At 36.8% G+C, this 12739-nt stretch overlaps 2 protein-coding genes across 6 annotated transcripts; one reads left to right on the top strand and one right to left on the bottom strand.

Moving 5' to 3' along the window:
- The first annotated feature begins 1373 nt into the window (after positions 1-1373).
- Positions 1374-5595, top strand: LOC149629094 (uncharacterized). 4 transcript variants are annotated; one of them, XM_089851483.1, is made up of 4 exons: positions 1377-2819; positions 2890-3163; positions 3775-4053; positions 5096-5595. In XM_089851483.1, the coding sequence occupies exons 2-4, from the start codon at positions 2953-2955 to the stop codon at positions 5449-5451; spliced, it is 846 nt and encodes a 281-aa protein (XP_089707609.1). In that variant the 5' UTR covers positions 1377-2819; positions 2890-2952; the 3' UTR covers positions 5452-5595. The 4 variants fall into 4 exon arrangements, with proteins under 4 accessions (XP_089707611.1, XP_089707609.1, XP_089707610.1 ...); XM_089851484.1 differs by lacking the exon at positions 1377-2819 and having other exon boundaries at positions 2832-3163; positions 3775-3938; positions 3975-4053; XM_089851485.1 differs by lacking the exon at positions 2890-3163 and having other exon boundaries at positions 1374-2819.
- A 1347-nt stretch (positions 5596-6942) lies between these two features.
- LOC149629095 (uncharacterized) lies at positions 6943-11754 on the bottom strand. 2 transcript variants are annotated; one of them, XM_089851479.1, is made up of 4 exons: positions 11568-11692; positions 11385-11496; positions 9589-10246; positions 6943-6978 (listed from the first exon to the last, which is right to left on the bottom strand). In XM_089851479.1, exons 2-4 carry the CDS (start codon positions 11416-11418, stop codon positions 6966-6968), a joined length of 705 nt encoding a protein of 234 aa, XP_089707605.1. In that variant the 5' UTR covers positions 11419-11496; positions 11568-11692; the 3' UTR covers positions 6943-6965. The 2 variants fall into 2 exon arrangements, with proteins under 2 accessions (XP_089707605.1, XP_089707604.1); XM_089851478.1 differs by having other exon boundaries at positions 11385-11754.
- Between the last annotated feature and the right edge of the window lie 985 nt (positions 11755-12739).

A 12739-nucleotide genomic window follows, 5' to 3' on the forward strand; every position in this document is an offset into this window, starting at 1 on the left:
TTGAATTTAAAAACTAGTCCAAGCAATTAATAAACTGGTTTTGGACCAGAGGAAGTGTGCTATAATTTCCCCAGACTGTTACCTCCCATTTTTTAAATGTTAGGAGTTTTTGGTAAGCGCCATCTAGTGAGCGAACTCTATACTTTGATTTTATTCCGTATTTTAAAAATGGTCGCGGACAACAACAATCTTTATGACACAGACTTAACCCTTTGTCAGGTCCCGAATGAAGTTTTGCAAACCCGCGATCTCCATTCCCTTAAATCCCTATCACTACTTTTACATCCAACATGCACGAACCAATACTGAAGGACGGATGGCAGAGGGATAAAGTTGAAAAATACTTGTTAATTCGCCTTCTAGCGGCAGATAGTAGCAAACCGGATAGTGGGGGGGGGGGGCTTATGGGAGAATCAACGTTCTAAAGAGGGAATCTTCTTACGTCTTATTTTGTCTAGATGGCGCCTTGGATGAAGAATAGTGTAACTATTCTTCATCCAAGATGGCGCTAGCTTTTTCCGGGATTTGACTCGGAATTTTTCATAACACCCCCCCCCCTCCATTTTGGGCTGAAAAGGGGAAAAAAGCTTAACATTGATTATTTATTTATTTATTGAAATGAATGATTGCCCGCAAAGTCAACAATGTGACGTGTAAATGGGCATTGTACTGTATGTTACAATTGACATAGTTACAATTGTCAAGGAGAAAAGAAAAATGGGTGTAAATATAAAAATAAGAAATAATAATAATAATTAAGATAAGGAAATAATGGTACAATAATAAGTTTGTCAATAGACCAGTAAGCCCCGGATTTTGAATACAAAACTCTGCTATTTCCAAGACTGGTCACTATCATCCTAAATTGATTTCAGTTCAGCTTAACATACTGCGTTAACACTGAACCAACTCCGATTCCCCTTCCTCCGAATCGGGAGGTACTAATTTGCAGGACGTGTTTTTGCAAACGTTTTTTTACAAACTCGCAGAAACTTCGAGTACCGTACCCGTCGAAAAGTTTGCAATTTCATACCCTAATTTGCAGGACCATATTTACAAACTTGCAGAACTTTTTGTTTGAAATTCTACACTCTAATTTGCAGGACCCTTTTTTACAAACTTGCATAACCGTCATCCAAAAAGGTAAATAAGTTTGTTATCTTTAATTTTCTTTAATTAAAAATAAATCAATGAAAATATAGGCCTTTAACAACGGAAGTTACCGAAATATTTCATTAGAATACCTCTTGGATGATAAATTTGAAACTCTTAAATGTTTGCTTTGAGTTTTGAGACGAGGTTTCTTATATTACTTCTGTTATTATAGATTGACCCTTAACCCATAGTCGTAGTCTGCTACTAATAAAATTATGGTCTTCTACTGTTGATGATTGAGGATTTTAAATTAAACAGAGTTGGGATACTTTCCTTTGAACTAACTTGGTGATTGTATGTTCGGATCAGTTTATAAAATTAGATAAGAATTATAACTTACCATTAATTATTTTTTGGTAGTTTTTTATGCGAAAACCTCTTGCAGAACCTTGAATATTTTTTGCAAACTTTTTCAAAATCCTTTTTTTTTTCAAGGGAAACGGTACTGATCTCTTCATAAAATGAAATTAAGAATTAATTATAACTTTAATTTTTTTGGTATTTTTTTATGCCGAAAAACTCTTGCAGAACCTTGAATATTTTTTGCAAACTTTTTCAAAATCCTTTTTTTTTTCAAGGGAAACGGTACTGATCTCTTCATAAAATGAAATTAAGAATTAATTATAACTTTAATTTTTTTGGTATTTTTTTATGCCGAAAAACTCTTGCAGAACCTTGAATATTTTTTGCAAACTTTTACAAAAACCGGTTTTTTTCAAGGAAAACGGTACGGATCAGTTCATAAAATTAAATAAGAATTAATTCTTACCATTATTTATTTAATTTTTTTCATGGAAATATAAGATATTTTTTGGGAGAATATACCACTGGAAAATTTTATTTGCTAAACTTTTGTTTCAATTTTTGGCAAAAGTTCCTCTTTTTCGCAAATATTTGTAATAATTTTGCACAATGTTTTCGCAAAAATACTTTCGCAAAGTTTTTACAAAATTCTTTTTGCCAATATGTTTTTGCAAATTTCTTACGTGAACGTTTCTGCAAATATATTTTTGCAATTTTGTAATGAAATTTGTGAAATATTTTTGCAAAAAGTTTTCGAAAATAAATTTTTGCAATTGGATTTGTTTGCAAAAATCGTTTCGCAAAAAATATATTTATTCGCAAAATTTTTTTTGCAAATATTCAAGGTTCTGCAAGAGGTTTTCGGCATAACAAACTGATCAGAACATACACTCACCCAAGTTAGTTCAAAGGAAAGTATCCTAACATTGTTTAATTTAAAATCCTCAAGCATCAACAGTAGAAGACCATAATTTTATTAGTAGCAGACCACGACTATGGGTTAAGGGTCAATCTATAATATTTAGTCTCAAAACTCAAAGCAAACATTTAAGAGTTTCAAATTAATCATCCAAGAGTATTCTAATGGAATGTTTCGGTAACTTCCGTTGTTAAAGGATTATATTTTCATTGATTTATTTTTAATTAAAGAAAATTAAAGATAACAAACTTATTTACCTTTTTGGATGACGGTTATGCAAGTTTGTAAAAAAGGGTCCTGCAAATTAGAGTGTAGAATTTCAAACAAAAAGTTCTGCAAGTTTGTAAAAACGGTCCTGCAAATTAGAGTATGAAATTGCAAAAACTTTTCGATGGGTACGGAAGTAACGGTTCTCGAAGGTTCTGCAAGTTTGTAAAAAAAGGTTTGCAAATAAAAGTCTTGCCAATTAGTACCTCCCTCTGAATCCTCTTGTACCGACGCCATTCTGGTAGAATTAGGCTGGAGCTCGACGGTTTTGGGTTTAACGTGCAGTGTAACCAGTTTTTATTAATAAAATGGTTAGAATGTGTTGTTTGAGGAGTTGTAGAAGCTCATGTAAAACAAAAAACTTGCGCTTCTTTCGCATTCCGGCCATTTTAAAAAATCAGGGCGAAGCAACGTACGAATTATCCGCCAAGAGACGTAATCTTTGGTTAAAAACGTTGGGCCTTGGCGCTGAGTCCATAAAAGGACATACTAGAATATGTTCAAAGCATTTTGTCTCCGGTAAGTAGTAATAGGGACTTGGCAGTACTACGTCATGCAACGTCAAGCTACCTTCCACTAGTGCTAAAAAACATACCAGGAGGAGAGGGCTTATGTAGCTTTCATTCTGTTAAAAAAACATACCATAATGGCGCTGGGGGCGGAGTTAAGCCCGAATTGCCATGTCCCTATTGGTTGTATGATAATACCAATTTCGAGCAATAGGGACTTGGCAGTACTACGTAATGCAACGTCAGGCTACCTTCCACTAGTGCTAAAAAACATACCAGGAGTAGGGGGCTTATGTAGCTTTCATTCTGTTAAAAAAAACATACCAACATACCATAATGGCGCTGGGGGCGGAGTTAAGCCCGAATTGCCAAGTCCCTATTGGTTGTATGATAATACCAATTTCGAGCTATAGGGACTTGGCAGTACTACGTCATGCAACGTCAGGCTACCTTCCACTAGTGTTAAAAAACATACCAGGAGGAGGGGGCTTATGTAGCTTTCATTCTGTTAAAAAAACATACCAACATACCATAATGGCGCTGGGGGCGGAGTTAAGCCCGTATTGCCAAGTCCCTATATTTTAGGCCACTATAAGTTACGTATTAAAATTTATTTGATAGGTTCTCCATCAACACTGTTTGACCAAACTCACCCAGATTGGTTGCCAACCCCAGACTTAACCAGAAAAGCAACGTTAGCCTCCGTAAAAAAGGCTTTTAAAAGGTACAACAGGAGGAAAAATCGTTTGGGTTTGAAACAAGGCAACAATGTGACGACTGTTCATAATGAAGAAATAGAGTCTACTAATACTGTTTTTGTAAATGAAGAAACTGTGGCTGTTAGGCCTAATGATAATGGAAATATGGTGCCTTGCGATAGCATTTTAGTGGTAAACCTTGGTAAGATAAGTTACTCCATACCAGGAGTGTGCGAGTACTCGTTAAGTTCGAGTATCGAGCCGAGTACTCACATTGAGATACTCGAGACAGATTCGAGTAGCTTTTTAACATCTTAAATACTCTGACAAATACTCGAATCCGAGGCTTACAACTATAGCAGACGATGAGTTCATGAGCAACTATTTTGAAAATCACCTGTTCAATGTTTAATTGATCACTAACAATCTTTTTGAACTAGTTAGATATTAGATAATTGAACATCTTCATTATTTTCAAGAAATCTACAAAATTGCTACTTGACAAGTCAATATTTGAGACTCGATAACAGGGTGGGAAATAAGGATTTTTTTTAAACTGGACATTGGGCCAGCGACCCCTCTGGCCTGGAATAAATAAACTGGTCCATGACCAGTCTGGGAAATAAGGATATTTTTTAAACTAGTCCTTGGGACCAGTGACCCCCTAGTGTCCGAAATAATAAAGTGGTCTCCGGACTGGTCCCAGCCTTTGTTCTCCTATAGACTTGCAATTAATAAACTGGTCCCGAGGACCAGTAACCCCCACTTCTTGAATTAAAAAACTAGTCCAAGCAATTAATAAACTGGTTTTGGACCAGAGGAAGTGTGCTATTTCCCAGACTGTCCATGACCACTGACCAGGGCGCGTCGTCTGCTAAATTGAAGAAGTGGATAATTAAAATAGTTGAGATAATGTCTGGACTCTGGTTACCCTTGAATTTTCTTAGTGGTCCTGGACCACTGACCCCCTCCGATTTAATTTTTAAACTGGTCATTTGCCCTGTGCCACCGCCTTATTTCCCACGCTGCTCGATAATTACTCGAAATAACCAAAATTTTACCTATCTAAATACTCGATACTCGAAAGTATTTTTGGGACTCGGCTCGATAAGAAATTAGTTCTGATACTCGGATTCGGCTCGAAACCGAAAAAACGGAACTCGCACACCACTGCTCCATACTGTTTTTTGCCGTTATATATTACTAGCTTATTTTGTAACTCTTTGGTATTTCGTGATTTTTAGACTCCGCATCTGAAGCTGATGATGCATCGTTAGAAGAGATACGCTCCGAAGCTCAAATTGAACCAGCGATGGGAAATGTTAGCCAGCAATCGCGGGTTGCGTGTGATATTAGCGCCTTAAATTTTTCTATCGATAAATCTACCCAGACGGAATTGAATGTAATGGACCGTAGCACCCAGTTTTGCACGAACGTTGCTGACAATGGAGCGCGGGCTGTAAAATATACTGTTGATTCTAGTGCGCAAGCTGTAGTTCACTGTGAAAGTTCTAGTACGCAGACACAAGAACAATTGAAATGTTTTCAGTTAGAAAAAGTCAATAAAGCTAACAACGCTCTGACGAATTCCGTCAGGTGAAGCACCAAGGTGTGGATAACGAAGTTTCAGAATTAATCCACTAGATTTCAAGCATGAATGCATTACCTTAAATTTCAAAAAACTGATTAGGAATATTCAATATTTCACCCCATTTTTGTTTCCAATAAATTCAAATGAACTTTTCTCTCTGGTGTAAGGGTCTTCAGCGTTGATGAAAGCAATTTTTTCCTTATCACTTTTTAACGTTTCAAAATACTCCGTTCCTATCACCTAGCCTTCTCAGCCATTTCAAACTCCTGCTATGCTACATTCCACCAAAATGGCGGCCAAAACCGTTGACAACCAAATTTTAAAAAGTATATAAAATGCGAAAAACTGCCACGAGATGGCGCTTGTATAACCCCCTACAGAGCCATTTCAATTCGGGGGGGGGGGGGAAAGGACTCAAAGGAAAGCTTTTGAGGCGGGGTTTCGCCAGTCCTCGCCCAGGCGCCATATTGTGCGGGAAATTTAGCATAGAGTTCTTCAGGGGCCCGCACGGAGGGAGGGTGAAAACCGGGTCCGTTTATTAGCAGGCCCAACTGTAACGTTTCCCCCCCTTCAACTGATATAGCTCTATATGACGTACCCAAGTGAGACCACACCCTCATAGTCCGTTCTCTATGGCAGCACCCCTGGAATTTGCCTGGTAAACGACGTATACAATTGCAATCATAAGTTGATAAGGGCTGCGTTCAGTAACCGGCATCAAAAACATCGATGACTAAAAGATGACATCGATGTCTTACTGAACGGGTTTTCGCGTCTTTGGGCCTGACGTCATGATGCTCATCGGATGCCCATCAGAAAAGTCAGCTGTGAGAGGAGGTTTTTTTGATGAGCATCGGATTCATGACGTAAATTTCGTCATTTTGCGCCGCGATAAAAAATGGGGTGAATTACATCCATTCTCCACCAATTTTAAATAATGAAGAATTGACAAATATTATCCTTGTGGATAATAATACTAAAAGAAATATATTATTTCGGTAAAAAAAAATGGATTCTGACAGAATTTTGATTTAATTGATAAATTGAAGTACAATATCTTTGTAAATAGTTCGGATTTATTATTTAAGCCTCTGCCGTAACGTTATCATAATATGATCGCCATTAAGAAAAGCATCGATTACACAAAATTGTGCCGTTCAACAACTGCAACGTCATCATGACGTCAAAAGAACACCGATTTCATTTTCCCAAACATCGATGTTTTTCCTGATGAGTGTTACTGAACGCAGCCAAGATATGTTCCATAAGTTTGTCACTGATAACTGAGAGCTTGGGCAGGGCTTATGGTTGCCATGGTAATCCCACTTTCCCACAGGGAGGGTCAAAAATTTAAACTACTAGGCGGGAACAGTCGCCATCTTTGTGTCGTTATTTAGGTAGAGACTCCATAGAAAATGATATACAGGGTCAGGATTTCTCTTGTAAGTTTGAAATTGCGAATAAAATTTCATTATGAGACCTAAAAAAAATAATCCTGACTATGTAGAAAAGGATAAAGTTCTTTATTTAAACAAGCTGGTCCAGCAACCAGGACATTTTTGCACACCCAATCAATTTATAGGACATTGGTCCAGTGAGGCAGTGACCCCTATAAGTGTCTCAAAGTTATCTTATTTCCGTCCCTGCTTAAAATAAAACCGACGAAATAAATCACAGCTAGAAAAGGTTGAATTGGGGCGGAAATAAGTCAAATACTTTGAGCCTCCTGGAAATTCGCGAGAGCGGAAATAAGCGGAACACTTGAAATGTATCCAGGGTCACTATTCTCTAAAAATTTCAATGATTAAATACCCAAATCCAAATGTAAACATTTAGGGTTGGTTCCATAAGGAGAGAGAGAGAGCTTAAAACCTTATTCTCTAACCCAAATCCAAATCGACATTTGAATCTCCCGCCAAACATTTCACCATCTCAAATTATTCTCTTATTTCTTTAACCCAAATCGACATTTGAATCTCCCGCGAAACACTTACCCAAATGTACGTCACTTCCTCTTTCATTGCATAATTTTATTTCAGCATAAATTACACTAAGGCAGTAAATTAATTACCTACGATAAATTAATTTATTACTTTAAAATTAGAATTTTATTCATTATAAAACTAAGCTTTTCCTGAGGGTTTTGAACCGTTTAATTGAAATTATTTAAACTATTAGTGATGATCAATTAGCCAATACCGTAAATTAACCGATGTCAATACCAATTTATTTAAAATCAATGAAACGAAAATATCAATATCAAACAATTATCCACTGGAAAAGATATCAAGCTATTCTCTAATTTAAATTTCTCAGGTTAAGTTTCAAAAGAAGATGAATTTTATTATTTTCTGACAGCAAAATTGGCAGCTTCTTTGCTTAATTCCCGAAGTTTTTCTATTCCAAAATAGAAATGTTAACGTTTTGTGATATTAAAGCAGAAATATAAATATAATTTTCGTTTCTTTTGAACTAGTTTCTATAAAGGAACTTTAAACAAATGGCCATTTGTATGAGTACACTTACCGATAATGGATTTTACTAATCTAGACAATTACTACGTCTTTTAATTAATATTTTATAAATACTACCTGAATATTTTTTTAAATATGAAAGATTATATTTTTATTTTAGATTAATGAGTTAAAAAAATTGGTATCCGTGTTTCAGTTAAGCTTTGATATTGACATCGGTTAATTTACGATATCGGCTAACGATCCTAGTCTGTTTATAACATTAAATCGGAACTTCACTTGACGCAATCTTCTAAGGGCTATGACTATAATTTTGTTTAATTATAAGATTTTTAGCGTAATGTTTAAGCAATACGTTCAATCTTGAAAAGGGAGTGAAAGTACTAAAATAATTTTTTTTATAAAACTAATTAATTATGAACATTTTTAACCATTTTTGGATATAATCGATTGTAACACACTTGTCATTAAATTTTCAGGGCTTATACTTAGCTTGAAAAATTGATATTTAAATCTAAGTAGGAGATTCAGTTAAGATTTGATATTCGGCTCTAAACTAAGCCTTAATAACATTGTTTAGTAAATAAATCATTATTAATGATTTATTTACTAAAGTTACATTAATCACAACGTTTAGAGCCCGGCATTATCTATCCATTATCCAAGTTATTTTATCTTCATCTATACTCGAAAATTATCCACATAACTCACATGCTAAATCGTATTATAATCCACAACTTTGTTTATAAATAATCGGTTATCCACCAACTTGTGGATAATGGATAGATAATGCCGAGCTCTAAACATTAATCACAATGTTTAGTAAAAAATACAATTAATCGCAGTGTCTACAAAAATTATACTTAGCTTGAAAAATTGATATTTAAATCTAAGTAGGAAATTCAGTTAAGATTTGATAATTTTCGTTTTATTTGAACTAGTTTCTATATAGGAACTTAACTCAATTGGCCATTTGTATACACTTACCGACAATTGATTTCACTAATCGGGCCAATTACTGCGTCTTTTAATTAATATTTCATAAATACTACCTGAATAAATTCAGTTAAGCAAAGGCTTATAGCATTGCCGTCGTCCCGCGTACATACTCCCGGTCTACCGTAAAATCTGGCGTGTTTAGACCAGAGATCTCTCCTTCGTTTATTCTCAGTATCATCTTAAGCTAAAAATACGAGGTTCCCTACGTACATAATACCCCTGATAACGCGCGCGGTCTCTAGAGCCGCGCCAATACGAGGTTACTAACCCGCACCCCGCGAGAGCGCTCGGCATTCGAGGGATCACGCAACTAGCGTAATACGCTTCCCATCGTACACGCTCAGATAGACTTTATTACGGAGCGGCTTTCCCCTCGACAACTAGAAACGCACGCCATTCGAGGGATCAGGCACTGGCGTATTCCCCCGGTATTACCTTTTTGGTGGTTTTATTGCCGTAAATTCGGGAGATATGCCTTTAATCCGTTCTAATATTGAAATAAAACTGTAAAAAGTAATCCCGAGTGTATTTCCGCGTTAAACGGCGTAATACTCTTCCCATCTTCCACCCTCAGAAAGAATTTATTACAGAGTGGCTTCTCCCTCGTCAATTGTCCCGTATAGAGACTAACATTTTTGCTCCGCCACTAGATGGCGTGTGCAAAAATAAAAACGACATGTCAGTTTGACAGCTAGAATTAACTTTAACAGGGAGCAGCTTTTCTTTAAAAATATTATCATCTATCGCGGTAATTGTTTGAGTTCCAGAGTTTGCAAAGTTAATATCAATCTGCGTCCACATTTCCCTTACACTTGGCTTCTTTGCACTCAAAGAAAAGTCTGCTTTAGGCATTGCTTGATTATTTTCATTAAATTTTCTTGCGACTTCGGAAGAATAGTCCAAGTTTTCGGTGGAGTAATCATCCTGAATCACTGGCAAATCCATATTTTCCAACGCATTTAAAATTTCAATTTCTCTAATTGCCTCATCATCTTGATAATTTGATACGGAGGAATCCACCAAAGAAGTCGAGGGTGCATCGTTCGTGATTTCCAAATCATTATTACAATTATCTGTCATTTGCATTTGGCTACATTTATCATCCGACTTTGATGAGTCTACCAACGCGGTTTCGACCGTTTTAGCGGACAAATTTGACAAGCATGAACCTCGACTCTCTAATATTATCTTTCGTCGAGAACGTTGTACAGCTCGTTCGTGTCTTTCGACTGACGATAACAGTTTAGTCTTGGACACTGGTTTTACATGAACCAATTTCTGAGTAGGAATCCAATCAGGGTTGTTTACATCCATTAGAGCAGCGGGTGCTCCTAATATTAAATTAAAAAAAGTGTCAATTAATAACTTTACTTTAGCCCTTAGCACATTGAAAATACAGTTTTTTCAATAAATATCATTTATTCAATGTTAATTGTAGGATAGTTTGTTAAAATTAAGGTGCGGACATTAATTAAAATGTATATTTTCCACGTTTTTCTATATTTTACCCTTCATATTATAGGTTTGGTTTGGTTAGGCTAGGTTTGGTTAGGCTAGGTTTGGTTGGGCTAGGTTTGGTTGGGCTATGTTTGGTTGGGCTATGTTTGGTTGGGCTAGGTTTGTTTAGGCTAGGTTTGGTTAGGTTATATTTTTAGATACTTTATGGTATTTGGTGGCAAGGAAGAAGGAACTGGTCGCGTTTTTATAGATAGTTTTCACACATGGAGGATTCATACCATTTACACCAGGAAGCCGGGCTATCTGGAGCAGTGTTGTTCCTTCGACTTTTGGAAAGGTGCTTTCCCCAATAGTAAAATGTGCTGATCCAATGGAAGCTTTTTTCAAAATGTGCCTTTCCCCCCCTGGGGGTAGGAAAATTTCCGTCCCCCCCCAACGAAAGGCTTTTGGTCCCACCTAGTGGCGGAATTTTCGTCCCATAGACGCTAATGTTAAAAATGAAATTTGAAAATGTGCTTTAAACAGGCCAAATGTACTTTCGGTGCTGAAGATCTTAAAATGTGCCGAAAAGGCACAATTGTGCCACTTAGAACAACACTGATCTGGAGGACAAAAGTAGACGGACTTTTGTCCGCCAGATAGCCCGGCCTAATGGTGTAAATGGTATGAATCCTCCATGTGTGAAAACTATCTATAGTCATGTAAATATTGATTGAAATAGTTTCCGCGACCTAAATGTAATTAATTATCATATAATTAACTTCCAAGAAATATCATATAATTAACTTCCAAGAAATGATATTTATTGGAAAAACTCTATTTTGAATGTGCCAGGTAAAGTTTTTCCCCAAAGGGTTTACGTGAAATGTTTAGAGGCATGGAGGATTCCTACCATTAAAACTAGGAGGCCAGGCGACTTAGAAAGTAAAATCGTCTGCTATTTTACGCTCTAGGTTGCCTGGTCTCCTGGTGCAAATGGTATGAATCCTCCTTGCGTGTAATACTACATACCTGTTATAAAATGTTCCGAACATATTCTACTCATATATCTTCCACTGTATTTAAGAAGATCAGGTCTTTCAATAGCATTTAACCAGGCCGATCTTCTCTTTGAAGAAACGGCCTTGGTTTTTGAACATTGGTTTTCGATTATCTTTGGAACTGAATAAAACGAAACTTTCTTTTGCGACTTACGACCGGAATGGTTTGAACACTTCTTAACAAGGCAGGAAACCATTTTTGATTGCAATTAACGCAAGAACTTCGTTAAATTAAACTAAATACCCGCGCGAACACGAGCTAAACAGCAGCCAGGCCGCATGTTACAGCGAAAGTAACGACACAAAGATGGTGATGCATATTCCCATTCTCGCTCATGCTAAATATATATTCTTGCTATTTTGTCTCTATACTTGTTTGGAAACTGTGCAGGGTGGGAAATAAGAGTTTTTTTAAAACAGGACATTGGGCCAGTGATCAGCGTGGTAGATAAGGCGGTGGCACAGGGAAAATGACCAGTTTAAAATTAAATCGGAGGGAGGTCAGTGGTCCACGGGACCACTTATAAAATTCAAGGGTATCCAAGGTCCAAATATTATCTCATTTATTTTAATTATCCACTTCTTTATTTTAGCAGACGACGCGTCCTGGTCAATGGTCATAGACCAGTTTATTTATTCCAGGCCAGGGGGGTCGCTGGCCCAATGTCTAGTTTCAAAAAAATCCTTATTTCCCACCCTGCCAGCGACCCCCCCTGTTCTGGAATAAATAAACTGCTCCATGACCACTGACCGGGGCGCGTCGTCTGCTAAACTAAAGAAGTGGATAATTAAAATAAATGAGACAATATCTGGACCATGGATAAAGAATGCGGGTGAGCGTGAAATTTGTTTCGCGCTATAGGATAGGCAACTCCCTATCTCGAACGACAGCTTATTCTGTATATACTCTGTTACAACATCGGTTGTCAGCACGCGCAAACCCAGGTCTCTATGTAACCTAGCTTTGTGCGTGCTGATAAGAGAAAATAAACTTCAGTATTTCCAGGATTTAAAATATCGGCGAGTTTTTTAGCTCGAGTGCACGGACCTCTAGGCCTTAGTTTAAAATACGTGTGAAATTGCCTGCCTACTACTGAAAACAAATTTATTCACGCGCATTCTTCATCCATGTCCAAACCTTATGTCCTCAAGTTAATTCAGTGCTTAACCTTACCACCATATATTTAAAATTAATAAACGTGGGCTATGAGCATTGAGCACAGGAGCGTGAAATAGCGTGCTACAGCTGAACTGAACTGAACTGAACCAAAAGTAAAATAAAAGATTTAGGCCCGTTTTTTTCAATTTTACCGGGCAGGTTTGTTC

Source organism: Phalangium opilio, unplaced genomic scaffold, assembly GCF_054372755.1.
Source record: "Phalangium opilio isolate 3A_F unplaced genomic scaffold, DU_Popi_V2 ptg000105l_1, whole genome shotgun sequence".
Taxonomy (NCBI): Eukaryota; Metazoa; Arthropoda; class Arachnida; order Opiliones; family Phalangiidae; genus Phalangium; species Phalangium opilio.

Coding starts and splice junctions, on each gene's coding strand:
- LOC149629094 (XM_089851483.1), top strand. CDS start 2,953: ATGGTTAGAATGTGTTGTTTGAGGAGTTGTAGAAGCTCATGTAAAACA. Junction 3,164..3,774: donor TTCAAAGCATTTTGTCTCCG/GTAAGTAGTAAT, acceptor TTTATTTGATAG/GTTCTCCATCAACACTGTTT. Junction 4,054..5,095: donor CATTTTAGTGGTAAACCTTG/GTAAGATAAGTT, acceptor CGTGATTTTTAG/ACTCCGCATCTGAAGCTGAT.
- LOC149629095 (XM_089851478.1), bottom strand. CDS start 11,610: ATGGTTTCCTGCCTTGTTAAGAAGTGTTCAAACCATTCCGGTCGTAAG. Junction 10,247..11,384: donor TTCGGAACATTTTATAACAG/GTATGTAGTATT, acceptor ATTTAATATTAG/GAGCACCCGCTGCTCTAATG.